General features: G+C 38.1%; 1 protein-coding gene and 1 non-coding gene across 2 annotated transcripts; one reads left to right on the top strand and one right to left on the bottom strand.

Moving 5' to 3' along the window:
* The first annotated feature begins 735 nt into the window (after window positions 1-735).
* Riok3 (RIO kinase 3) lies at window positions 736-27,958 on the top strand. Its single transcript, XM_047526817.1, has 13 exons — window positions 736-974; window positions 7,846-7,961; window positions 8,761-8,906; window positions 9,000-9,107; window positions 9,312-9,421; window positions 10,666-10,809; window positions 14,000-14,127; window positions 20,046-20,243; window positions 21,396-21,555; window positions 23,323-23,403; window positions 23,496-23,585; window positions 24,435-24,542; window positions 26,302-27,958. The coding sequence occupies exons 1-13, from the start codon at window positions 912-914 to the stop codon at window positions 26,407-26,409; spliced, it is 1,560 nt and encodes a 519-aa protein (XP_047382773.1). The 5' UTR covers window positions 736-911; the 3' UTR covers window positions 26,410-27,958.
* Trnat-ugu (transfer RNA threonine (anticodon UGU)) lies at window positions 19,191-19,265 on the bottom strand. Its single transcript has one exon. It is a non-coding gene; the product is annotated as a tRNA-Thr (tRNA).

Consider the following 27,958-nt stretch of genomic DNA (forward strand, 5'->3'; position numbering starts at 1 on the left):
AGCAAGTTATTTTACCTCTACATCCCTCAGTTTCATTATCAGTAAAATGGAGATAAAGATAGAATTTACCCCCTCAGTGTTAAGGACTAAGGAGGTAAAAAGTTTGAAGGGTACATGGATATTGTGACATGAAATACTTTTATCCACTTTGTGAGGATTTCCCTACAAAATACAGAAGCAAAACTTTTATTATGCAGTCATACTTGTGCTCAATGTAATACAACACGTTACAAATTTTCGCATTCCACATCCACAAACAATAACTGCATTAATAACCAAATCTGACTGTGGTCTTCAGTCCCTTTCCTATCTCTAAACCTGCTATTTTCTGTCTTCCAATTCATCCCAGTTTAGAATTGCGCCGGGAAATAATGAACGAACAGAGAAAGCCTCGTTTGTTTATTTATTCCACACAATAATCTAGTATAATCTAGTTTAATTACTAAGTATCTATCGTGGGCAACCAAGAAGGAAGGAGCGGGAAGGCGGTGCATGGACAGGGCAGAACCTGGACCAGAGGAAGCCATACCCAGCCCCGCTCAAACAGGTCGGAGAAACGAAGACCACCTGCAGCTGGCAACCGATCCCGGAGGCCCCAGGTCCAGCGGGCAGAGGCCGGAAGTGCGTTCCTCCAGGGGGCGGGGCAAGGTGACTTAAGGAGGAGCCGGGGGCGCGCGGCCAATCGGAAGCGAGCGCTCCTGTGGTCAAGGCGGAAGAGAAGAGGTCTAGTTCCGGACGCGGCGGCAGCCGCCGCCATCTGTCACCTTAGCTCCGGCACCAGCAGCAGGTCGCCGCCGCCCCGCTTGTTTTCTCGGCAGAGCCTGGTTCCCGTTCTGCCACCTCTCTCTTCATCAGAGCCTGCTCCCCGTTCTGCCACCTCTCTGCTCTGTTCTCGCTGCCTTCTTCCCCCAATGGATCTGGTCGGAGTGGCATCCCCTGAGCCCGGGAGGGCAGCGGCCTGGGGACCCAGCAAAGTAAGTGGTGGTCCTGCTGGCGTACCTGTCTCAGTCACCTGGGCTCGTTCTCTCGGAACCTGGGAGAAGTCACTCGGGAAGTTATAGGCCCGGGACCCCGACGTCTTCGAGAAAGGGGGACCGCAGTCGGACTGCCGGGGTGTGGTGGTGGGAAGAGGCGGAGGAAGGCGGCTGGGGCTCCCACTGGTGGTCTGGGGTCTGTCTTTAGTTCCGCACCTTGCTTTCTGAGTCCTGTAGCGTATGTTTGAGTATAAATTCTCTTTTCAGATTCTGACACTTGAGGGGAAACGAGCATGATCTTGTTTTTCACAGGCCGAGTGAGTCAGCCCAATCCATGGAAAGCTAGACAGAAAGTTGCTTTAGGAAGCTGTTTTCTTAATTTGATAAGTGTGGTTTTCCCAGTTCGGTGATTTCGTGTTTTTGAAGTGGTGTGGAACACGGGCACACCCTCTGTCCTCCGACGCTAATACCTAGTGTATAGTACAAGCTGTATGTAACATGGTTATGAATTTTCGTTGTATGCCTAGACTTTAACGTTTCAATTTTTTTTCTGTAATAGCAAACTTAAACCTTTATTTCACATTAGGTTTCTGATTTTCAGGCTGCTCTTTTGCATTTTACTTTCATTAAATGGGTGCAAAGACTTGTGGCACGTTATTGAGGGTCGTTTGAGAACCCAAAGCGCTTCCATTGGGATTTGTGTTTCTCAAATTAAGGTTGTGAAGAAATCCAGCAATTTTAACTTCATAATTGTCCTTTGCATGCTAACACAGAACACTTGTTTCACTTAAAAGGTTACCTGTTAATCTTATTGAACCTTTAGGATTGTTCTTAACATAAAAGGAGGTAAATTAATTAGCTCTTAAGTAAAGAAAGGTTGATTTTATAAAAGTTTTTTTTTTTTTTCCCCCTTTCTTGGTGATACTGGGAATTGAACCCAGTAGTACTTTACCACTGAGCTACATCCCCAGCCCTGTTTGTTTGGAGACATCTTGCTAAGTTGCCCAAGCTGATCTTAAATTTGCCATCCTCCACTGTATGCCTCTTGAGTTGTGGGGTTACAGGTTTTTAAAAATTCTTATACAACTTTAGGACAAGTCTAAGACATTCCATTGGTAAATGTGATTAGTGAACATAAAAAAAACAAAATTAATAGACAGACTAATACATATATATTATACATGTTAAATTCCTGCAGTTAAACATCCACAAAGGCTGGTAAAAATGTCAAATGAGACCAACTCTGCTCATAATAGAGTCTCAGAGCCAATTTTACTTAACTAATTCAGTAAGAAAATATTTTATGTCATATTGTCATTTAAGTGTTCATCATTAAAACCACAAAATTCCACTTTCATCATTTAACAAAAAATATGCTTGTAGGGCTTATTGATATTCTATTGGAAAGACAGGGTTTTAACAAACAACTTAAAAAGAGGCCAAAAGTATCACTTAACCCTTTCCTTCTCTAAACTTGTAGAAAACCAGAGTGAATGGAGGAAGCAGGTAGACATTTGAGGAAGACTTTGTAAAAGGGAAGGAAGGTTTAAGGCCAATAATTCTCAAGACTTTTTAGTTAGGATCTTCTTATACTCTTAAAAATTGAAGCCAGGTGTGGTAGTACATACCTGTAATCCCAGCTACTTGGGAGACTTAGGCAAGAGGATTTGCAAGGTTAAACCAGTCTGGGCCACCTAGTTAGACCCTGTGTCAAAATAAAAAGGGCTGGGGATGTAACTGAGTGGTAGAGCACTTGCCTAACACACTCAAAGCCCTGGCTTCAATCCCCAGTATCATTTTTAAAAAAATCATTTAAGACCCCAAAGAACTTTTGTTTATATTGGTTATATCTATTGACATTTTTCCATGACTGAAAATAAAATTGAGAAATAAATTGTTTAAGTTATTTAAAAGTCACATTAACGTAAATAACATTTTCATATTTAAAAGGCCTTCAAACCGGGTGTGATGGTGCAAACGTGTAATCCCAGTGGCTCAGGAGGCTGAAACTGGAGGATTGTGTATTCAAAGCCAGCCTCAGCAAAATCGAGGCACTAAACAACTCAGACCCTGTCTCTAAATAAAATACAAAATAGGGCTGGAGATGTGGCTCAGTGGTTGAGTGCCTCTGAGTTCAGTCCCCAATACCCCCAAAAAATAAAAAGTAAAAATAGTCTCTAAAACAAAATTAGTGAAGAGAATATTATTGTTTTATATTTTTAAAAATCTCTTTAACATCTCACTCAGTAGAAGATAGCTGGATTCTCATCGATCTCTTTTCTCTTTTTTCCAATCTGTTGTAATATGTTTGTATTGAAGTATATAAAAAAATTCATCTTCACAGAATAGGAGTACAATAGAAATACTGAGAACGAATTGAGTTAATCTCTAAACATGCACATTTATATCCTAAACCTGTTGCCTTAGGAAATTTTAGAAAATGCAAGAATACACATTAGCCATCAGTGATGATGCCGTCACATATGATGTAGGCTTGGGAAAACTCCACACATGAAAGAATGAATATAAAAGAGACAAAGGATGTTTTAGTACTATTATGAAAATTTTGACTCTGCAGACTCTCTGAAACGGCCCTGGGGCCCTTTCACCACAGTCCCTGCATGCTGGTTATAAAATGCCAAGCTGCTATTATGAACAACAAATTTTAGTCGATGTTCCAAGAGGGAAGGATTGGTAAACTAGAGGCAAAAGTGAGGAAGTATGTAGCTCTGTTGGAGAAAGAACTGTGAAAAATGTGTTAGTGGTACTCCTTAAAACTGTCCAGGTCATCAAAAACAAGAAGATTCTGAAACGTACTAACTAAAGGAGCGTAAGGGGACATAACAACTAAATGTAATGTGCTGTCCCAGGTGGGGAAGTGGAAAAAGGTCATCAGGGAAAGACCGAGGAAATCTGAGTAATGTATGGACTTTAGTTAGTAATGTATAAATATTGGTTCATTAATTATGACAAATGTGTGACACTAACACAGATGTTAATAGTAGGGGAAACTGGATATGAGGTGTTTGCGAACTCTACTATCTTTGCTAGTTTTCTACAAATTGAAAACTAGTATAAAGTGTTCTCTTAAAAAATGGATAGTGTTATTGTGTAGATCAGATCACTTATTCCAGAAACCTTTATCTTGAGTTGTAAAATTATTTTAATATTCTGCCTAGAGTTTAATCTTCTGGCTGTTTGGTTAGAAAAGGGATCTTCCTACAGATTGTGTGTTTTGTTTTGTTTACTTCAAGTACACAGACTGAATTTTTGTCATGTGTCTTCTTCATGTTTGCCATTTTTGACTTGACTTGATTCTTTCTCCATAGTTGTCTTTAGTAAAACCTTTTTAAGAAAGTGGGACAGGCAGCAAGGGGTGCATCCTTAGGAACCAGAAGGAAAGGGGGATGATTTCTATCTAATCTGCAGCCAGCCAGGGGTGGGAGAATGTGGTAGTGGAGTAGAACGCTGAGGAACAGTGGTCAATGGCAGTTCCCAGAGGAGAGGAAGACAGGATGGGTCTTAGGATTCTTTAGCAACGGGGGACAAAACTCAAGCAGCTAATTATGGGCTTAGAAATTCCTTAGTAAAGACTGTGTGGGCTTTCTCATCAGATCTTGATGTTATGGGGAGTTTATGTTGATGAACAGAATAGTAGGAAATGACTTTAGATAACTAGGATAGAGCAAGATTGTGAGTTTTGCCTCATTGCCTTGGGTTTATTATTATTACAGTTTTAACATTTAATTTAAAAAAGTGCTTTACTAAAGAGTCACAAGATGATGACAGGATTCTCCAATATGTTATCGCCTGGTACCTGTTTTTTAGGAGAAGAAACTTCCAGTAAATTTTCCAAAGTCCCCTTAGTGAGATGAGCCACTTGTGCTGTGGGTCAGGCCCAAGGAGTTACTCCCTGCTCCAGGGCTGTCCCTCACAGAGTGTAGAAGATTTTTATGGAGGGTTTTTGATGACTGGTTGAAGAGTTTGATTAGATTTCAAAGTGTGGAGTTGGCAGCCTTTCTGAAATCTTTATTTACCTCACCCAAGGAAGTTGCTTCAGACTGAGGTGGCCGAACCAAGTTGGTCAGCAGAGGAATGGCAAGTGTAGCTCTAGAGTGTGAGGCTCTGAGGAGCAAGGTCAGTAGGAGGGGGCTCTTAGGGTGTCCAAGTGCTGTATGTGTCCTCTACATGTTTCTCTTTCTGATCCAGACTCTTAGCAGTAGGGAATCTCTCTCAAAGTGGCAAAATTACTGCCAATCATTTTTGCCTCCTCTGAGAAACTGTCAACTAATGTTTTAATATCTTTACAGAATTAGTTCACATATGACAGATGACTAGAAGCCTCAGAAGTGGGTGGGCAAGGTGGAGGAAAGGACTTCAGAATAGCAGGGATGTCTGCAGCTTATGGACAGCTTGGCAATTCCATTAACTTGGTACTGTTTCCTTGTAGCACATTATTCAGTAAGTACTTGAATGCTTCTTTATGTCTAAAACTCTGTGCTGAGCTCTGGAACTGAGAAGACTCCACCCTGCAAGGACATTATGCTCCATCATGATTGCTGTATGAACCCTAATTAGCAGTGGGTCCTATAGTGGCAGTGTTTGCATAGTGGGATGGGTATCCAAAAGCAAGAATCCAACCATGTCTGGTAACATGGAGACAATCCTAAAAGAGGAGGTAACGTTAAATTAATGTAAATAGAAGGAAAAACCACTGAGAGAGAAAAGAATGAGTGAAGGCATGGAGGGGTGAAATTTGGGATATAATTAGTTAGGATCTATGAGTGTTGGGTATGGAAAGATAAGTGAGGGCAAGTTGCGAAGGGCATTCCTTGCTGAGGAGTGTGGATTTTATACTGCACATAATAAGCCAGTTTGCTTCTCACATTCCAGGGAAGGCCATTAGGGACAGCAGTAAAACACTTAAGAAATGTAGTCTCTTTGAGTCCTAGCACCTTGGGTCAGGTCTCAGCACTTCCACCTAAAGTCTTATCTTGAGTTAGAAAGCCTTTCTTTATCTTAGTTTCCAGACCTTGAAAATGGGAATGATATTGCAACTACTCAGTTGTGGTATGATTTAAATAATCTGTGTAAGTTATATGTGTTTAGCTAAGCTACTTAAATATGGAGAATATTGAAATGCTATCTGATATGCTACTATTAGTCAATGCCAAATGTGAATGAGAAGGGCTGGAGTTGTGGCTCAGTGGTAGAGCGCTTGCCTGGCATGTGTAAGGCCTTAGGTTTGATACTCAGCACCATGTATAAATAAAAAAATAAAATAAAAGATCCATTGACAACTATAAAATTTCAAAAATTATAAAAATTTAAAAAATGTGAATGAGAATTCTGAGTTATAAAATATAGTTATCTGCCTTTTGGAACCTGGACTTTGACCCAAAACCAATTAATTTTGGTTCAAGCCTTTCTAGATTAAAGAGCAGAAAGAAATCAGCAGAATCATGTAGCCAAAATATTAGCTATGTTCTGTAAATTACAGAGAGCTTCAAGTTTCCAGACCACAAGACTTATCAGGAGCGTACTCAATGACTGATAAATTCTGAGTCACACCAGAACTTCAGGAAGCCTCCCTGTTCTCTCCAGGTCTGGCCTTATATAAGTCTGGAACAATTTGCAATGGCTAATGTAGGTATGTCCTCGGGAACAGGTGCACCTCCTGAATCTCGGGATAAGACTAGACAAAACCTGATTCTGATTCACTCAGGCATAAATATAGTTATCATTGTTAATCACCCCTATGTACTCCACCCACACAGCTGAGCCAAGTTAATTCCTGCACCACAGTGCTATGAAACCTGAACAAGGGTCAGTTGTCCAGTTGTCTCTCAGAGCCATGCCAAAAGGCTGTTAGACTAAGTAGAGAGCCTGTGCTCACTAACCCTGTTTAAATAATTTTGTGGCTAATACAGATATCTTTGTATGAAAAATTGTTTGAACTTTATTCCAAAGGCAGTGGGAAACAATAAGATCTAGGTGAGAAAGGGAACCAATCAAATCTGCAATTTTAGATTTTGTTGGTGTGAAGAATGGAAGCAAGCAAGACAGGAAGCAAAAAGATTAGTTAGGAGTTAGGAAAATAGTGAAATAAATTTAGAATTTGTGCTTCAGGAAGGCTGAGACAGCCGGGTGTGGTGGTGCTTGCCTGTAATCCCAGCTGCTTGGAAGGCTGAGGCAGGAGGATCCCAAGGTCAAAGCCAGCCTCAGTAATTTAGTGAGGACCTAAGCAACTCAGCGACCCTGTCTCTAAATAAGTAAAATACAAAAAAGGGCTGCGGATGTGGCTCAGTGGTCAAAGTATTACTTTGATGTAATTATATTGTTTCAGGAGGCTGTCTTTCAGATTCTAAAGTTCAGAAATGTAATTTTTGTGGTTCTTGTTGGTTTTGTTTTAGCAAGATGTCTTGAGAAGGGGCAGACACACTTTATATTTAGCTAAGATTTAATGCTTAAATTAGAATGAAGTTTAACTTCTAAGTGGGGTTTAAATTATGCTAGTTGGTAGGCTATGAGAAACTCTACTTGGAAAGCCAAATCATAAGCTGAAGGTTGCTCAGTAAGCAAGGAATTGGAACAAGGGAAGGAACTTAAACTCCTTGGCTGTTGAGATGGTACTATAATATCCTGATGCTTCCCTCAACCATGAGAACAGGCCAGAAAGTACTTCAGGATGTTTTAGTTTACATTTATCTTTGTTTAAATTGAGCTAGAAGATATTTTTACTTCTAAGATGATTTCTTCAAATAACTAATCTTTCATTTTGAGTTGATTTAACTAGTTTTTAACTAGTTTAATTCTTAAAAGATAGCCTTATTTCTAAGTTAATTGTGAGTGGTTTTTTTTTTTTTTTTAGTGTCCATGGGCTACCCCTCAGAACACAATATCCTGTTCTTTGGCTGATGTAATGAGTGAACAGTTGGCTAAAGAATTACAGTTAGAAGAAGAAGCTGCTGCTTTTCCTGAAGTTTCGTAAGTAAAATTAACAAAGTATCTATTTTATCTAGTAGCTTACTATGACAAAGTTTTAGGATTTGATTAATGATTGTCATGACAAGCAATTAAATACATTTAGGAAAACAGTACAGTAGAAAGCACAATATCGGGGTCTACTGATATTGGAATTCTGGTCCTGAGTTTGTGACTGGGGTTTTTAGTACAGGTTCAACAACCCACAAAGCTTTGGGCACTCAAAAGACACTCAGAAGGTTTCAGATTTTGGAATATTTCAAATATGGATTTTCAGATTCGGGATGCTCAACTGGTAAATCCAATGCAAATATTCCAAAATAGGAGAAATTCCAAAATCTGAAAGCTTCTGACCTCAAACATTTCAGATAAAGGATACCCAGCCTATATTATCTTGGATAAATTACTCTTTCTCTGAGTTTTGTTATTTTCTTGTCAATGCAACAGTTCATCTAGGTGAGGTATAGTTCTGAAGTATTTGTGGTTTTATCTTTTCAGAAACTTTTATATCTCCTTTACCTAGAACACAGAACAAATGCATCCTAGGTCTCAATTTGAATTTTCTAATAGACCCAATAGCATTCTCTTCTGGTTCCTTTAATCCTGGCTGGTGTTCTCATAGGTATAGGCCATTGGTCTTTTGAGGCTGACTAGACGGGAGAAGGTGAAGAGAGTTTGGTGGAGTTCTTGCCCATTGTTTAGTACAATCCTAATCCTAAAAAGGGATATCCTACTCTCATAATCAGTAGGTCCTGTTTGCACCAGCACATTATATTAGTTTATATCACTTTATTTTGAATAGTGTTGCTGAAGGACCATTTATTTCTGGAGAAAACATTGACACTTCCAGCGACCTAATGCTGGCTCAGATGCTACAAATGGAATTTGACAGAGAATATGATGCACAGCTTAGGCGTGAAGAAAAAAAATTCAATGGCGATAGCAAAGGTATTATTACCTTATTGTGACAACTCCATTGGGTGGTAGAAAATGCTTATATTGTGCTACTAAATAAATCTTCAACTATTTTTGCCTTTTAAGTTTCCATTTCCTTTGAAAATTATCGAAAAGTGCATCCTTTTGAAGACAGCGATAGTTCTGAAGATGAGGTTGACTGGCAGGACACTCGTGATGATCCCTACATACCAGGTATCAAAGCCTTTAGTTTCTGGGGGATAGAATGAGAGTATTGAAGACAAATTTTTCCAATGAATTGTTTTAGTTTTATATTTATTTTTCAATATTGTTTAATCATTTATTTCATTAGATTCAAATGTCTGTTCAGACAGCATTGAATGTAGCAATTTAGTTTTTACTATTTTCATACACTTGGTTTGTCTTAATTGCCTTTAGCAAAACCAGTTCCTACTCCCAAAAAGGGTTTCATTGGAAAAGGAAAAGATATCACCACCAAACATGATGAAGTGGTATGTGGGAGAAAGAATACAGCAAGAATGGAAAATGTAAGTTACAGAGAGTACCTATCTCTGAATCAAGAGTTTTGTTTGAAAGTTTCAAAAACAGTATCTTAAATTTCTAAAATTCTTTCTTTCTGAAGATGTTAAATGTTTAGATGTCAATATATCAATGTCATGCAAACTCAACCACTTGAGAATATAAAGTATCTGTCTCAGAATAAAACCCTACACTCTTTAAAAATTAAATTGACTTACATCGATTCTAAAATTAAGAAATAGTTCTTATATAACATTCATTCTTCATATTATTTTTTATAAATAGCATCCCTACCCAAGAAATACACAATAGTGGTAACTGGAGCTAGAAATGAGAGGGAGAAATACTTCTGGATTTTTTTTTCCCCCTCCAGTGCTGTGGATTGAACCCAGGGTATCATGGTTTCAGGCAAGCCCCCCTACCACACCCAACCCCACACTTTCCTAATTTTTTTATATTGTACCTGAACTACCCCTGCAAAATCAGAAATAAAATGTAATTTTTAAAAGCTAACGTTTTAACTTCCATAAATATTAGGATTAATAGAAAATATTTAGACCTTAGAACACAAATGCTTGTTAAGTAAATATTTTATTAAATTATATAATTTCTAGAAATATTCCATATCTGATTCAAGAATATCCAATAAAACTCTCTGAGATAATGGAAGTGTACTATAGCTGTACTTTCCAGTAGGGTAACCACCTTTGCTATTGAACACTTCAAATTTGGATGATGTAACTAAGGAACTGAATTTTAAGTTCAGACTTAATTAGCTCAAATTTAAATATCCAGATGTGACAGTGTCTCTAATTGGGCTATGCAGCTCTACAATGCAGTTGTCATGGATGGGATGGGCATAACTTGCTGTGCTAACTCAGTCCTCATAAATAATTATGATATTGATTTCTTTGGTATGTTTTGGTATAGGCTTCAACTTACAGCACTGTGTTCTTTGATATTAAAATGAGATTCAAAGCATGTACTGAAAGACCTTAGTTTTAGATATAATTGAATGTTTTCTGTGCATAGAATAAATGCTTCCTTTGGACTATAATTTCTTTAGTAGCATTGCTCCTCTTTCTATTAGTGACATTTTTCAGTGTAGTATCTGTGGATCTGTTTTTATAGCATTATCATATGTTGAATAGGAAATCTGTTCCAAGTAAAGACTAATTTTCTCGCTCTTTTTGTTTTGTTTTACTATTCCCACCTAAAAGTATTTAGATGATATTTCTTCTATTGTTGTCAGTTTGCACCTGGATTTCAGGTAGGAGATGGAATTGGAATGGATTTAAAACTATCAAACCATGTTTTCAATGCTTTAAAACAACATGCCTACTCAGAAGAACGTCGAAGTGCCCGCCTCCATGAGAAGAAGGAGCATTCTACTGCAGTAAGGATCTTAGATTTTTTTTTTTTTCCTTTAACAGAAGGATTCATATTAGAAAACTTGACATTTGGGAGGAAAAACAAAATAAAATTTCATGTTTGATATTTTCCTGTGGGATTGGTTTTTCATATCAAAGATGTAAATATAGTTTAAATGGCTTTACTATTTGATTTTTCAGATTTAATATAATAGTTATTAATCATTTATTCAAAACTCCCATTTTAGTGGTCATAATACAAACTGTATAATTTACATTGTGTCGGAATGTTCCAGAATTTTTTAAAAAATTATTTCCTATTGATATATTTGTAACCTATTAATCTCTAATGAAGTCTTGATGATAATCCCTAAATCTTGATATAATAAACTAATTTCGTGATATATTTAGAAAAAAATTAAGAATGTTAGAGATTTTTAAACTGGTGATAAGATTTTGGTTAAGCTTAGTATCTCAGTTTTTTTTTTTTTTTTTTTTTTTAATTTCCACTTAACCTTTTTAGATTAAGGACAGATTATGAAAATGACAGCTAAATCCCTTGAAAAAGACCCAGGAGGTGGGGAGACCACATAGGGCAGGCCAGGCAAGGTCCTTTGTATTTGGTCCTGGCTCAGGGCTAGAAGGAAAGAGGCATTGTCTCATGGTCTCCAAAAGTGTCTCTGTGTTGCGTAGGTTCTACACAGAAAAGCAGATGGGTCCAGGGATCCCTGGTGGGGGCCTAGCCTGTTGGAAAATATGTCTAAAGCAGGAACGTGAAGTCAAAAACCAGGGGTTTTGGAAGGAGAGGGACTCTCATCTTTGTCTCTCTTGGATGACAAAGCTGGGGTTACAGGAGAGAGATGGTGTCTGTACATTCCATGCCTGCTTGGTACCCCATTGCCCGTCCCCTGCCACCTTTGCCACCCTGCCTTTCACTCCAGGAGTGTCTACTGTATATTTGGATCTCCCCCTAACCACAGTCCTGGGAGTAAGGGAGGGAAGACGTGCCTACTGCTATACTAGGGGAAGGCAGCAGCAGGCGGTAGAGTGGTGCCGGTGCTTCCCGTGCTTCAGTTTGCTTTTTCTTTTTAGGGGGATGGGGGTGGGGAGGTTACTGGGGATTGAACTCAAGGGCACTCAGCGACTGAACCACATCCATGCATATTTTGTATTTTATTTAGAGACAGGGTCTCGCTGAGTTGTGTAGCATCTCACTGTTGCTAAGGCTGGCTTTGAACCTGTGATCCTCCTTCCTCAGCCTCCCAAGCAGCTGGGGTTACAGGTGTGCTTCACCGTGCCTGGATCAATTTGCTTTTTCAAAGAGCATCTTTGTCTCTTTTGGATGACAAAGAGAGGGCACCAAAGTTAGGAGAAAGGTAGCAGTGGACAGAGTCCTGAGCCTGAGTTTGGCACCAAATATTACCAGAGCCACAGGGCCATGTAGAACTCTACCATGCTGTCTCTATACCTGGTCGACTTCAGTGCCCTTCCTGGGAGGTAGGAGCAGAGGGGGCAGGTGACAAATAATATGGTGCAGACCCCATGACTAGGCTTCCCTTGGAGAGACCAAAGGTCTGCTCCTTTCCAGCCTTGGCCCATCTCTTCCCACTAAGTGGGAAGAAAGACCTAGGATGCCAGAGCGCTGTGAGGAGGCGGGTGATGCCCAGGGTCAGGGCGAGTGTTGCTGCTGAGGACTGGTTCTGCTGATGCGCTTGAACTTGAGCCCCTGGGAGGTGTCTCCCTCAGAGTCTTCACACTAGGGCCCACGGCACACCGGAGGAGAGTGGAGACCAGCTTCTTCCCAGAGTGTGCAGGTGCAGCAGATGAACTCTTAATCGTTGGGTACTTCTAGTGCAGACTGTGGGTGGGTACGGCCGGAGGGGAGACTGGGTATAAGTTGATCTTGCTCACTTTTTGCCCTTTGTCCTCCACTCAGAAAATCCTTCTCAAAACTCCTTCCAAACTGCCCATGCAGTAGCAGAGGCTCTTTTCCCTGGGACATTGGTGGTTTTGGCTCTGCTGTCAGCCCTAGAAGTCAGTCCCTTTGAGCCAATCCTTTAAAAAACCCTCTCCTCTGAGGATGTCCCTCACGGAAGGTGACTGTGTAGCACAAACTTAGGACTTTCACCAAACCCACATTAGCCTCACGGCCCTACCTGAACTGAAACTCTGAGATCTTCAGGCCTCATGCCTCATCCTAGATATGACTCCTCTTCATTTCTGACTTGAAATGGTTCTTTTAGATATTCACTTTCAGAGATACCAGAGTTACATGAATTGTATCTTGATGGCACTCCTTTAAGAGCCTGTTGTATAGACATCTAAGTAAATTAAATAATAAAGTTGAAAAAAGGAAATATATATTTTGAACATTAGAGATTAGAAATGATTCAAAAATTTTTTAATTTGTTCTGTTCAGATATATATGACAGTAGAGTGTATTTTTACATATTATGCGTACATGGAGTACAATTTAGGATCCCTTCTTGTGGTACATGATAAGGAGTTTCACTGGTCATGTGTTCATATATGAACATAGGAAAGTTTGTCTGATTCATTCTGCTGTCTTTCCTATGCCCATCTCCTCTCCCTTCCCTCCATTCCACTTTGTCTAATCCAGTGAACTTCTGTCTCCCCCACCCCCTTGTGTGTTAGCATCCACATATCAGAGCATTCAGCCTTGGGTTTTTTTAGAACTGGCTCATTTCACTTAGTATGATAATCTCCAGTTCCATCCATTTACCCACAAATGCCATGATTTCGTTCTTCTTTATGGCTGAGTAATATTCCATTGAGTGTGTGTGTGTGTGTGTGTGTGTGTGTGTGTGTGTGTGTGTGTGTTTATACCACATTTTCTTTATCCATTCATCTATTGAAGGGCACCTAGTTTGGTTCCATAGCTTGGCTATTTTGAATTGAGCTGCTATAAACACTGATGTGACTGCATCACTGTAGTATGCTGATTTTAAGTTCTTTGGATAGAAGTTGAGGAGTGGGATAATTGGGTCAAATGGTGATTCCACTCCAAATTTTCTGTGCAATTTCCCTGTTGCTTTCCAGAGTGGTTGTACCAATTTGTAGTCCCACCAGCATGTATGAGTGAACCTTTTTCCCCAAATCCTCACTAACATTTATTGTTACTTGTATTCTAGATAATTGCCATCAGAAAATGTTTTATAATAAGTCATTTTTACTTACAGTATTTATCTTTTGCAGGAAAAAGCAGTTGATCCTAAGACACGTTTACTTATGTATAAAATGGTCAACTCTGGAATGTTGGAGACAATCACTGGCTGTATTAGTACAGGAAAGGAATCTGTTGTCTTTCATGCATATGGAGGGAGGTAAATGAACAAAATATGAAATCCCTTCTCCCCAGGATTAATAGATTTATACAAAATCAAAGCTAACATTGCATGACAAGTAGAATTATTTTAAAAATGTTATTATAGGGATGGGGATATAGCTCAGTTGGTAGAGTGCCTGCCTTGCATGCACAAGGCCCTGGTTTCAATCCCAGCACCACAAAAAAAAAAAAAAAAAAAAAAAAAAAATGTTATTCTAGAAAGTCTAAATGATATAAAAGACTTTTATTTTGTACTTGAGAGGTTTCAAATGACTATTGGTCAAGTTCCTGTTTTTAATTTTCTTAACTATTTAACTAGTCTCCCTTTGTAGATAGCACATATACATCATAATATATTGAATTATACTATTAAGTTCTAAAAATGAAGAGGATAAAAATGAATGTTGAGGCTGGGGGTGGGGCTGTAATTCATTGAATTCCCTGGGTTTGATCTCTATCACCAAAAAAAGGAAAGAAAAGAGTTTAACATTGGAGCTTACATTTTCAAGTTATATGATCTGGAACAAGTTTCTAAACCTCATTAAAAAATTGTATCTCACCTCATGGGATTTTTGTCACACTAAATGAGATTGTATATGATATTTGGTATTAATTTTAAACAACGTGTATGTTCTCCTTTAAACTTTGTTTCCCTCTTTATAAATTTCAACTGAGGATTCCCCGAGTCCAGGCAAATATAACTAAACAGTACAGATTATTTAAAGGAAAGATTACTTATGGTGGTAGATTAAAATTTACAGAAAGGATAAAATGAAAAGTAGCCTTCATCTCTCTTACGCTTGCCCAATAGCTGTTTCTCCAAAAGTAACTACTAGTAACAGTTTTAAGTTTAATTTTACAGAAATTTGTATGTATTTGTCCTATACTTGGCTTATGCAAAAAGAGATTACATTCTACATTCATGATTTTTTTTTAGCTAAATATTTTAGACCATTCTATATTACTAGTCCTTACCACCCCATTTTTAAATGAGTACATTCCATTATGTGAGCATACAAGAATATCCTTGGACATTAATGTACCTTTGCAAATATGGCCTTAGACTAAATTATTAACAATGAAATTGCTGGGGCACAGACTATATGATTTTTTTTTTTTTTTTTTTTTTCTTAAGCAGTGGAAGGCTTCACAGAACGGGGAGTGTCTGAATTTGCTCTCTGTTTGGGCCCCTGAATTGACTGTTGTAGCAGCTGTGTTTCTTGATTTCTTTTATATATGAAAAATTTAACAATTACAAAAATTTTTTTTCTTGTGTACCATACCAGTGGTCAAAATCTTGAATTTGCATTTTAATGGTAAGGAAAATGCAATTTTTCCCATGAGCTAGCCAAATCTGCAGGTTGTGTGCATTCTGAATGTCAGGAGATATTGCGAGATTGCCCTAGGAGAAGCTTGACTAATTTATTTTGCTACTGGCAGCATGAGCTTATTTTCTTTGTCCTCATCAATGTTTAGTATTATCAACATTCATATTTTTTGTCAGTGTGAAAAATGAAAAGTAACATCTTGACAGTTTGATTCGCATTTATTTATTTGTGATTGTACGTTTTTTCAGGTGCCTTATGGGCCATTTGTTTTTTTGTTCTTGTTTGTTTTTTGTTTGCTTATTTCGGTGGGGGTTGTCAACAGTTTCCTTTATCTTCTGATCATTTTATATTGAATGATACTTTGATATGATGAATGATCGATTTCCTTCTGGTGATATTGGTATCATAATCTGTGTTTCTGCATTTGTAAGTAGCAAAACTAGAGAGCATCCAGTTTTGTACAACTGAAAAATGTTTTCAAAAAGCATATATAATGTGCTATATAATGAATTGCCATAAATTTTGCAACTTAAAACAACACCTTCCCAGTGACTTGGGAGGCTGAGGCAGGAGGATGGTGAGTTCAAGGCCAGCCTCAGCAACTTAGTGAGACCATATCTTAAAATAAAAAGTAAAAAGGGCTGGGGATGTCGCTCAGTGGTAATCAATCCCTGGATTCAATCCCTGGTACCCCCAAACCACAACAATACCTATTTACTCTTATAGCTCCTGATGATTGGAGGTCTAGGCCTGGCTTGTTGGATTCTGTGCTCAGTTGGGTTCTCTGCTTAGGGTTTCAGAAGGCACAGTCTTAAGTGTTGGCCTGGCCATGTTACTTTCTGAAACTTGGAGTCCTCTTCCTTTGGCACCTTTCAGTAGCAGTTAAAATGAACAATGGTGATTTGGACTCAAGGTCATAGGGAAAGTGAAGATATAAGAGGTCCTATTCTTGTTGACTCTCAGTTGGAGCTTGCTCTTAACTCCTGGCCCCTACAGATCCTTGCCATAGCTCAGGCCCTCATAGCTCATGTCAAAACCAGCAGGAGAATCTCTTGCTTCATTCCACTAAGATTTTGCCTTAATGCCACCTTTGCTATACAATGTAACCTAGTCTAGGGAGTGGCATCCAGCTCCCTCAAGGGGAGGAAGTTACATAAGCAATGCAAGATTCTTGGGGATCAGCTTAAAATTCTTCCTCCTACAAAGGTCTTTTGGGTTCTGTCATTCTCCAGATGACCAAGCAGTTGACAATACTTTTTGTTGTTGTTTTTGGTTTTGGTGCTAACGATTCAACCCAGGCCTGACACATGCTAAGCACTTGGTCTACCACTGAGCTACAACTTCAATCCCATAGTCTAAATTATTCACATAGTAACTTGTGTTAGACTTTTCAGGAAGTAAAGTATAAGACATATTCTCTACACTCTCAAAGAATTTATGCCAGGGAGAGAACATTATAGCAGGAATGGTTATGTTCAGTTAAAGATAAATAAATAATGGAGTGCACAAATATACAAGTGAGACCTCACTAGGGGTAGTAACAGCAGAACTAGATCACTACCAGGTAGATTCAGGAAAGGCATTGTGATAAAGTTAGATCTCAACATACATTTTTAAAAAATAGGTAAAACAAACCCAGTGTTGAGTACAAAAAGCTAGTAGTAGAGTATATATATATATAGTATACCATCTATAGATGTTTATTCATGTAAATATTTATATACTTATCCTTTAAAGATGATTACATTAACAATAGATAAGGATTGAAGTTTAGACAATAAGATTAGAAGGTATATTTTTAGAGGTAACAGAATGAAACTGTATAAGCACATTAGACACTGGTAAGGAGGATCTTAAACATTAGGCAGAGGAAGCTGGCATTGTGACACATGCCTGAAGTACCAGCAACTTGGAAGGCTATGCAGCAGGATCACTTGAGCCTAGAAGTTTAGAGCCCGTCTAGGTAACATAGCTAAACTTTGTCTCTTTAAAAAAAATAAAGGCCGAGGGATGTATAATTTGTTAAGAAATAAGCTTTTTTGTTTGTTTTTAACTAGGAGAATGATAAGAAAAATCATATATATTAGACTCTATACTGGAAATCTTCCAAAAAAGGAATCTTTTCTTCAGTATTTGTGCTAGAACCTCATGTACTACATGGTTAAACTATTGCAATGACAAAGAGTTTATCACCTCACAATCTAGCCTGTTCTATCTGTAACATTTTAGATTATTGAAAACAACTTCTTTGTAATTTTCTTTAATCTCTCTTCCTGAAAGTCACTTTATCTATTCACCAATATTTGAGCAACTGCCATGTGGCAGGTCCTCTTCTAGGTTCTGGGGGTACAGCAATGAATGGTACAAGGAGGGTTCCTGCAGAATGTGCTTGACTTCCATCTCCAGCCCTCTTCCAAGACAATAATAAGTAAAAACTTTGAGTTATGTGCTATGCAGATTGTTAAAACAGGGCAATGTCATAGTGACTGGTTGACTGGTTTTGATTAGTAGAACAAGAAAGTCTTCTTAGCGAAGTGACACTTGAATGACACATCTGGGATACATTGAAGATCAGGTTGAAGGACATTCTATGCTAGAGAACAGCCTGTGCGTAATGCTCTCAGACACAGGTACAAGCTTAGGGTCTTTGAGATAGAGTCTGAAAGCCAGAATGGCTGGAGCACAGTGTGTGCAGAGGGGAGAGGAGGCTGGAGAGGTGGGCAGGGTTTGGTGCAGGCAGGACTGTGTGAACCAGGGTAATAAATCTGCTGTTCATTTAACTGCAGTGGGAACCAGGACTGATTTTGTTTTCAAAAGGTGACTCAGGCTGCTATGAGGAAAATGCATTATAGTAAAAAGTAATTGTAGCAGTTGAAATGAGCAATGGTGGTGATTTGGACTCTAGGTGGTAGTAAAAGTGAAGATAGAGGAGACTACTATTGTTGTGTGTTTGGAAGGCAGAGTGAACAGTCTGTACCCTTGGATTGGATTGGGGAGGTCTCTTGGCTAAAGCATCTGATTGCTTCACTGTTTACTGAAGCAAGACCCTAACTAAGTTAAGGTAGCAGTCATCAAGAGTTTGTTGTGGACATGTAAAGTTGAAGATGCCTGCTGGACATCCAAGTGTTGTCAAAGTGGCATTGGATAAATGAACCTGGAATTCTAGAGGAACTGAGACTGGGGATGGAAATGTGGGTGATATTTAAAGCCATGGACTATATGAAATTGCCCAGGAGAAGAAGTGGGGTTTCTTAGAATCAATTGGAGGACGCTGACCTTTTAAGTCTAAGTGGAGGAGAAGGAGTCAACCAGGAGAATATGGTACAGATGAAGGTTGATGGTTTGATTCAGATTGTTCTCTGGAAATACAGTTCCTTTTTTCTTCCAGATTAATATCCCCTCAGATATTTAAAGATAAATACTGCTCTCAATTCATCCACCTCCTCTTATTTCCACTGCCACCAGCATGACTCAGGCCCTTTCAGGAGCTCACAGTCGGAGTAGCATCACGAGTCAGCCCCACACTCAAGCTTCTCCATGCTGCCTCCCATCATCCTGGCTGCTTGATCTTCATAACATGCATCTTTTGAGGGTGCCTTGCTGCAGAACCCTCAGGCTTCCCCGCTACCTTTGGGGACATAACTAGGTTCTTCACTGGTCTATCTCATCCCATGCCTTCAGCTCCAACTTCTTTCACTTCCCCTCTCCAGCCTAGTCTTTTTTTTTTTTTTTTTGGGGGGGTGCTGGGGATCGAACCCAGGGCCTTGTGCTTACAAGGCAAGCACTCTACCGACTGAGCTATCTCCCCAGCCCCACCAGCCTAGTCTTGACTACAATGTTCAGTATTCCTCAGATACATCCTGTGGTCTCTACCTCTGCTTTTGCTAATATTGTCAAGTCCTACCTGTTCTCCTGATTCTGTTTCAGTTCCACTTGTGCTGTGAAGCCTTGCTGCCCTTTCCAGTCCAAAGAGACCTGTCCATTCATGTGCTTCTTTGATTCTTTCCTCCCCTCCTTGCATACTTAAAGAACCCTTCCACTCACCTTCATATCTTCTAGGAGTTAAAGTTATTTTTTAAAAACTGTTTTTTGTGTTGCTTCTATTGAATTTTGCCCCAAAGCCATCCCAGGTAGACTGTAGCCCATTTTAAAATGTGTATCTTTTCATTGTTTCTCAAGCTTGATTCCCTGGTCATTCGGTGAAGAATATTATTATATTACAGACTATTCAAAACTGACTGACAGTTTATTTGCAAGTAAGAAAACCAGCCAGGCACAGTGACATGCTCCTGTAGTCCTGGCTTCTTGGGAGACTGAGGCAGGAGGATTGTTTGAGACCAGCCTGGGCAATATAGCAAGACCTTGTCTCAAACAAAAACAATAATCCCAAAACCCAAGGTTTTTTAAGATCTAAAACTTGAAGACTAATAAATAAATAAATGAATGAATAAATAAATAGCAAGACTTGACCCTCTCAGAGAATGTAGATCTATTTTATCTACTTCATTGTTATAGAATTTTTATTTTGTAGTTGTTTCACTTGTGAATTGGTAACTTGTACTGACCTAACTTTTCTTCTCCCATTCAGCATGGAAGATGAAAAGGAAGATGGTAAAGCTATACCTACAGAATGTGCCATCAAGGTATTTAAAACAACCCTTAATGAGTTTAAGAATCGTGACAAATATATTAAAGATGATTTCAGGTTTAAAGATCGCTTCAGTAAACTAAATCCACGTAAGATCATCCGCATGTGGGCAGAAAAAGAAATGCACAATCTCACAAGGTAAAGAAAATCATTGTGCTAGAAGTAATCTTGGGTAATTGTCTTTTAGTGTGAGGACTACTAGCCAGGCAAAAATGTCCATGCTTTCTCTTAAATTCATTTATAGAAATAATGAAAAACCTTGAAATTCTAGTGCTTCATTTTTCTTTCCCCAGTGACATTTGAGGAAAATGTTCTGCCTAGACATTTTTATCACATTCGAATACTGTCTTTTAAATTGTCTTTCTAAAGAATTAAAATGTCTAGCTTCCTGTTAGGCTTAGTACAAATAATCATTTCCCTTTTTGCTTCAGAAAATGTTTATTACTCTAATTTGTTAATTTGGTGGGGTTAGGGTCATAACTAATCAAATTGATTTTCCTTTCATTTATTAGACTTATTCCTCAATTTTCTAAGCATTTTATTTTCTGTCAAGGAATTTGTTTTATTCAACCAAGAAATTGAGTTCCCCACTAATAAATCTTTCCCCATTAATTAAATCTTCCTTTTATCTATAGAAAACTTAGTTTTAGTGTGTTCTTTTCTAGTGATGTTTGGTTTTAAAAGCAATTATCCATATTTACTAGTTGCAAAATTCTTCTAGAGTTTTCAAGTTGAATAAATGTCCTGGGTGGTCTTGCTACCCTCTCTGCTCCCATTTCTATACAGCTGAGCTCTCCTTCCTGCGTTTCTCACTTTGTCAGCAGCTTTGTCTTTCATGTGAATTCAGAGACCTTTTGTGATGTGAAACTTGCCTGTCTCTCTAGCCTCACAGATTGCCCTTCCCTCTCCTCACAGATCCAGCTGTATTGACTGATGTGCATTCCCCAGATGGACTGTGCTATTGAATGCCTCCATGCTTTTCCTCATAGTGTCTTAATCTGGTCTTCCTCTTCCCCTACCCTTTTAAAAAGCCTATGTGCTCCTGCAGTGCCTGCCCACATCTTTGCCAACGCATGTATCATGCTACCCTCTACTTAATCTCCTCACAGTTGTTATTTCCACCAGTCCATGGGTTTCCTATAGACAGAAGTTATATGTTAGTGTTTCTGTGTTCCCACATTCCCAGGGTAGGACATAGTGCCACCTCATTGCAGGCCTGTGTTAGGTATTTGTTGAATTAATGACATATTTTCCCCTTTTGACCTTTATATTCTTAATCTTTCTGTGTAGAATGCAGAGAGCGGGAATTCCTTGTCCAACAGTTGTACTACTCAAGAAACACATTTTAGTTATGTCTTTTATTGGCCGTGATCAAGTTCCAGCCCCTAAATTAAAAGAAGTAAAGCTCAGTAGTGAAGAAATGAAAGAAGCCTACTATCAAACTCTTCATGTAAGTTGTGCCTTTAAAAGCACACACATACTACTGACCTTTTCTTTCTCTCTCTCTTTTTTATTTTTTGTACTGGGGATTGAACCCAGGGCCCGTTTACTACTTACATCCTCAGCCCCTTTTATTTTTCATTTTGAGACAGGTTCTCACAAAGTTGCTGAGGGCCTTGTTGAGACTGGACTTGAACTTAGAATCTCTTGCCTCAGCCTCCCGAGTTGCTGAGATTACAGGCATGTTTCATCATACCCAGCTTCACACACTGACTTTTTAAAGCATTTTCTCTAGCCAGGTGTGCTGGTGTACCCCTGTAGTCCCAGCTATTTAGGAAACTGAGGCAGAAGGATCGCTTGAGCCCAGGAATTGGAGGCCAGCCTGGGTAACATAGGAGTCCCCATATCAAAAGGAAAAAAAAAATTGTCCTCTGGATTTAAAAAAAATCTTCTTCAAATAGTATTATTTCAAGATGATATTAAGGACAAATTAAGTTTGTGAAGGAATATCAACATCAGAATTATTTTTACATTGATATGTTGGTATCTTGAGTAGTTTTAGAAAACTTGGAGACTCATGGAACAAAAGCAAGCTTCATTGTTACCCTTAGTGATATAGAACATGAAGCTATTTTTCACAAAACTGCCTTAGACTTAGTAGACTTAGCAGGTAGTGCCTCCTTATTGTGTATGCCTTCTTGAGAGTTATGACTAACAGTGAAGGAGGGACTTATGAATATGGCTGGGAAATAAGAGGGAAAGTGATGATGAAAATTGAAGGTAGTAGGGAGTGCAGACACTTGTGAAAATCTTGAGGGAGTTAGTCATACTTGAGACATACTTTTAGGCCTTTTAAACTTATAAAAATGCTCCTAATACTGTCATGAGTCCTCTGCATTTTTTTAATTGAACACTGGTGAAACTTGTGTGCATTTTGTATAGTGTTTACATGGAGACATCATGTCATGCAGCAGTTGATCTGAATATGAAAGTGGTATTGAAAATAATTTTGTGTAGTCATAGCTAGAAAGCTGAGCCACCTTTCCCTGCCTCCATTAAAAAAAGAGTGAAAAGAAAAACCATTTTTCTGGCTTCTTTGGGAGGTGGGGTGGCTGGGGAAGAAATTAAATTGATGATGACACACCTTTGTTATTTAATTGTATTTAGGCTGGTAAACAAATACATTAATGTTGGATTCTACTATAAGCCTAGGAATCACTATCCTTTTTAAATGAAGAATATCTAAGAACATTAAAATTTAAAAGAATCTCTCTTTTCTACCATGTTTGGCAGGAAATTACCTTTCCTGTATGTACCCATAGAGGTCTTAGTGGGATATTTATCCTTTTATAAAGGGAAGTAGCTTCTCTCATTGCCGTAGGTAGTGTGACTGTAGACACAACTGCCATCTTACCTGTGTAGGAATCCAAATCTGATCCTTGGTCTTGCTATCACAACGACAAGGAAATAGATTGTCACTCACTGATACTCTCCATTGTCTCACTGTTCCTCCACCCTACCTAAACAACAAAAAAAGCCTAGTCCTAGATTACACAAAGTAAAGAGGAAATAAGTTTTTTGGGCTGGGACTGCAACTCAGTTGTAGATCATTTACCTGGCATGAGCATAGCCCCAGTTTGATCCCCAGCATCACAAGAAAAAAAGGACATAAGTTTTATAACCTTGTTTTTCTGGAAGATATTGGTTGATATACACATTGGAACTATATAGGTAAATTAGAATTAGTTTTCTAAATGTTTGCCTTTCTTCCCCCCAGTTGATGCAGCAGTTGTATAATGAATGTACACTCGTACATGCTGACCTCAGCGAGTATAACATGCTGTGGCATGCTGGAAAGGTGAGGAAAGCATTGTGTTAATATTCAGATTCAATTACCTGATGTATATTATTGAGTGTAAATATATCAGTGTGTGCTCTGTATTTAAATAGGTCTGGTTGATTGATGTCAGTCAGTCAGTAGAGCCAACCCATCCTCATGGCCTGGAGTTCTTGTTCCGTGATTGTAGGAATGTGTCACAGGTAGGCATGTAAACCTATGTGTCTTTTTTTGGAGGCTGTAACAAGTTTAAATATTTTTATTACTCCTCAGATAAGTAAGAGGACCATATTCTTAGAACTTGAAGGAAGGGATACTGGGTGCCTTCAAGATGTGAATATAAAGATCAATTTATCAGATTTCATTTTCAGCAAATTTTGATTCTGTGCTTCACATTTGAGCAAAATTTCCAAGAGAGTTTTGGTTTTCACTCTTAGTCCTTAAGCAGTTGAATAGACATTTAATGTGTGCATAGTGCTTAAAAAGAAGCTGACATACAGTGAGTCTGCATGCTTACTGCCATTATTATTGCTGTGAAAAGGAGGACAGTCTCCTTAGTAGGACAATGTTTGATCACTCTCACTGCAAAGCAAAGTAAAAGGTTTAGGGGAGGTAAAGCTCAGTAAACGCAAAGTTGGTTCACATTTGTTTGCCATTGCTGAGGGATATGAGCTGTTAGCAACAAATTTAGATAGGAATGATCTTTCTAAAGGAGAGAATAACTTCATTTTGGAAATGACCTCTGGGTCTGCTTGAAATATTTAATTCAGGAGATTTAGTGAATGTATCAAATCTACACCTTCAAAGCAGTGCCAAGCAATTTTATATATACCATTTTTATAGCTGAAGAAAGTGCAGTGTGACAAACTAAATCTAATGCATAGAGGACAAAGTCAAATAGAACCTGAGTATGGTTAAACTTGAAGTGGGAAAATCAGTATCTGAAATAGAAGGAATTCAGTGGTGTCTTACAAGTGTACTGTTTAGTTTATAAGAGAACCTTGTTAATGTCTCTTACTGATGTTCTCACTTTTTTTTTTTTTTTTTACTAGTTTTTCCAGAAAGGAGGAGTAAAGGAAGCCCTTAATGAACGGGAACTCTTCAATGCCGTTTCAGGCTTGAACATCTCAGCAGACAATGAAGCTGATTTCTTAGCCGAGGTAAGTGATGTACATATCGTTTTCACCTTACTGGAGATGGAAAGCTGCATAGAGGGCATATCTGAAACCCAGAGCTAATTGTATGCTTTCCTTCTTCAAAATAAAATTGAGGCTTTTCTCCTCTTGAGATGTTGTTTTTAGTCCTTTTCAAGCCTAAAACTTAGAATAAACATATAGCAAAACACTTCTTCAAGAAGTTCAGTTTACAGGACTGGAGATGTAGCTCAGTTGATTGAGTGCTTGCCTACTATGCACATGACCTTGGGTTTAATCCCCAGCATCACACACACACCAAAAAAAAAAACAAAAAACAAAGTTCAGTTTGGGACTGGGGTTGTAGCTCAGTGGTAGAGCACTTGCCTGGTGAAGTAAGACCCTGGGTTCGAGTCTCAGCACCATATAAAAATAAATGAATAAAATAAAGGTATTGTCTGTCGACACCTAAAAAGTATTTTTAAAAAAAAAAAAAGTTCATCTTGGGGCTGGGGAGATAACTAAGTTGGTAGAGTGCTTGCCTCACAAGTACAAGGCCTTGGGTTCAATTCCCAGCACCACAAAAAGAAAAATTAAAAAAAAAAAAAAAAAAGTTCATTTTGGTTAAGATGAACTAATAACACATTTTAGTTTAGGCCTATTTTCCTTACTTTAAGAGTGAGAATGAGGGCTGGGGTTGTGGCTCAGTGGTAGAGCACTTGCCTAGCACATGTGAGGCACTGGATTTGATTCTCAGCACCACATAAAAAAATAAAGATATCTTGTGCCTCTACAACTAAAAATATTAAAAGAAAAAAAAAAAAAAAAAGAGGAAATTGGTGAACATTCTGGGTGATTTAAACAAAAACAAAAACAAAAAAACCCCAATAACACAGTAACACATGGTACCTGCCCTTAACAGAACACCAGAAGTTAGATGTGGCCATCCCTAGAAATATTCTTTTATTAAAAATATCAGTCACTGACCAGGAGCTGTGGTACACACTTGTAATCCCAGCAGCTCAGGAGGCTGAGGCAGGAGGATTGCAAGTTCAAAGCCAGCCTCAGCAATTTAGCAAGGCCCTAAGCAACTTAGCATGACCCCATCTCAAAATAATAAAAAAAGTAAGAAAAGAAAAAGGGACTGGGGATATAGCTCATTGGTTAAGCATCCCTGGGTTCAATCCCCAATACAAGTATATATTTTATATATCTCATATTTGTATAAAATATATATATTATATATGTATGCTACATATACATAATATATATATATGTGTGTGTGTGTGTGTATACACACAATCACCAAAGCAACAAAACTCCATCTAGAAGAGTGAAACAGCTAATTATTCTCAACATTTTACCAAAGCAGAGAACAATTACACACTGTTTCAGAACTCCCTAGTATGATCTGAATTTGGCCACATTCTGCTAGAGCCTGTGGCCACAAGAGGAATAACAAAGATGGTAAATTGCAACATTCTAGCACAATATAATAGCTCAGTAAGTAGGTGTTAGTTGTTCACTGAATGTTGAAAATTCTTTTTTCTGGTCCTGAAAATCTTTATAGAGTGCACAATAAGACCTATCAGTATTGACCCTGATAATATAGTCAAGTAAACAACATACCTGTATATGTACCTACAGGTGCGCACACACACAGAGTAATTCTAATTCAAGGCCAGCATCAGTAGGAATACTCATAGTGAAAATACTGCCTCCATCTAAAGTATGGCTTCTGGCAAGTAGAAATTTGACAAATGAATTCATTATATTGATTTTATAGATAGAAGCTTTGGAGAAAATGAATGAAGATCATGTTCAGAAGAATGGAAGGAAAGCTGCTTCGTTTTTGAAAGACGATGGAGACCCACCAGTGCTGTATGATGAATAGTGCCAGCACCCACTGCTTTCTTTGTCAACAGTGGTGATTGTCAACTGCAATAGCTCATGAAGTTGTGGGTGACTTGAAATACCAAAACAAGGAGGAGCGAACAATGGTGCTTCTGTGCTTTTCCCCCTTGTAACCCATGTGCCAGATGTGTGGAATTTTTAGCTAAGCATTGAGAGAATAAAATGTCACTACCTCTCATCTTATGAACAAGATAATATAATTCTTTAACAACTATAGATCAGATAGCTGAAGGAGACTGAATTTTACATGACTCATGATATAAAATGTTTTGATGAGAAATTTTGAAAGTAGGTAACATTTCTAAATATGGGGAGGAAAGGACAGATGTGTTTATTACAAGGGAGGTTTTGTGACAACTCCTTTGCTTTATTCACCTTCCTGTTTTGTGTTGCATCTTTCCTTAATTATTTTATAAGCCTAAAATTAGCATTTCTCAATTCTTTTTCCAGATTGTGACCATGATTCTAAAGGAAAATGTCTTCTCCTTAGTGGGTGTTACAAATGGATATGTGGTTTCAGAATGGTTGATAGGAGTAGACATAAGCAATGTAGTTTTTATTGACACATCATGAAAATGACCAGAATTCTACTTTTTCCATGCTCATAGCCAAGAAAAGCATCATAGGTTTCTAAAAGAGATAAATATATAAGAACTTCTTCATCAACCAAAATTTTAAATTTAATTTTCAACTTTTCTACGTTTAGGTAAATGGGCTATAACTAACTCACAGCATGGCTGCTCTACATTTATAATGAAGATGTAAATTATTTGGACGGACAGAATGTAAGACTTAACCATGCTTGGTATATTTTAATGAAATCAGCAAAACAAAGTTCAGATCACATTTCACTAAAACTATATACCTATGGATTAATTTTGAGAGAAATAACTAGAGATATTAAATCAAAGGATGAAAAATATGTTTAAAGTAAGTCAGATACCAAATTAACCAACTAATTTGAGCTGCCTGGTCTCACTTTTAATAGTTTTTAGCCATGACTAGACACCGCCTTTTTTTTTTTTTTTTTAAAGGGAAAAAACAAGCACTGTACTGGAAAAATACAGTGGCTTTGTTAGGATGAAGTTTATTAACTGCAACCTAATCATTCCTCCAATTACTGAAGTTAGACTGGAACCAGTAAAGATCCAAACTTTCTATCTGGTAGTAGAAAGTAAAAATATAGACAATATTTACATTTGAAAGCTTCTCTTTTAACATTATTTTAAAATGCCAAATATGTTCTTTCTAGAAAAATATTTATTTTTGTTTCTGTTATATAGCTTTTAATTGCTTTTCAGAGAAGTGTGAGATGGGATAGACTCATATTTCTGGAATGTTTACTACTCTGAAATGGATTTAGATCACTGGCAATTATTGGCTTTACAGAAATTCAGAGAACTAATTTTTAAAACAATCATTTAAACCTTTGTTTTCTGATATACTGTTTGACAAAAAGCAGCAAACCATTGCTTGGAGTGTGCTGTGAACATGGCTTTTAAGAAATTAAAAATGCAGAGATCATTTTA

This window comes from Sciurus carolinensis, chromosome 15, assembly GCF_902686445.1.
Source record: "Sciurus carolinensis chromosome 15, mSciCar1.2, whole genome shotgun sequence".
In the NCBI taxonomy this organism is placed as follows: Eukaryota; Metazoa; Chordata; class Mammalia; order Rodentia; family Sciuridae; genus Sciurus; species Sciurus carolinensis.

Bases quoted from the DNA above. Each gene is read 5' to 3' on its own strand.
- Riok3 (XM_047526817.1), top strand. From the start codon at position 912: ATGGATCTGGTCGGAGTGGCATCCCCTGAGCCCGGGAGGGCAGCGGCC. The intron at 9,108-9,311 runs GTATCAAAGCCT...AATTGCCTTTAG, and splicing joins TGATGATCCCTACATACCAG to CAAAACCAGTTCCTACTCCC. The intron at 21,556-23,322 runs GTAAGTTGTGCC...TCTTCCCCCCAG, and splicing joins CCTACTATCAAACTCTTCAT to TTGATGCAGCAGTTGTATAA.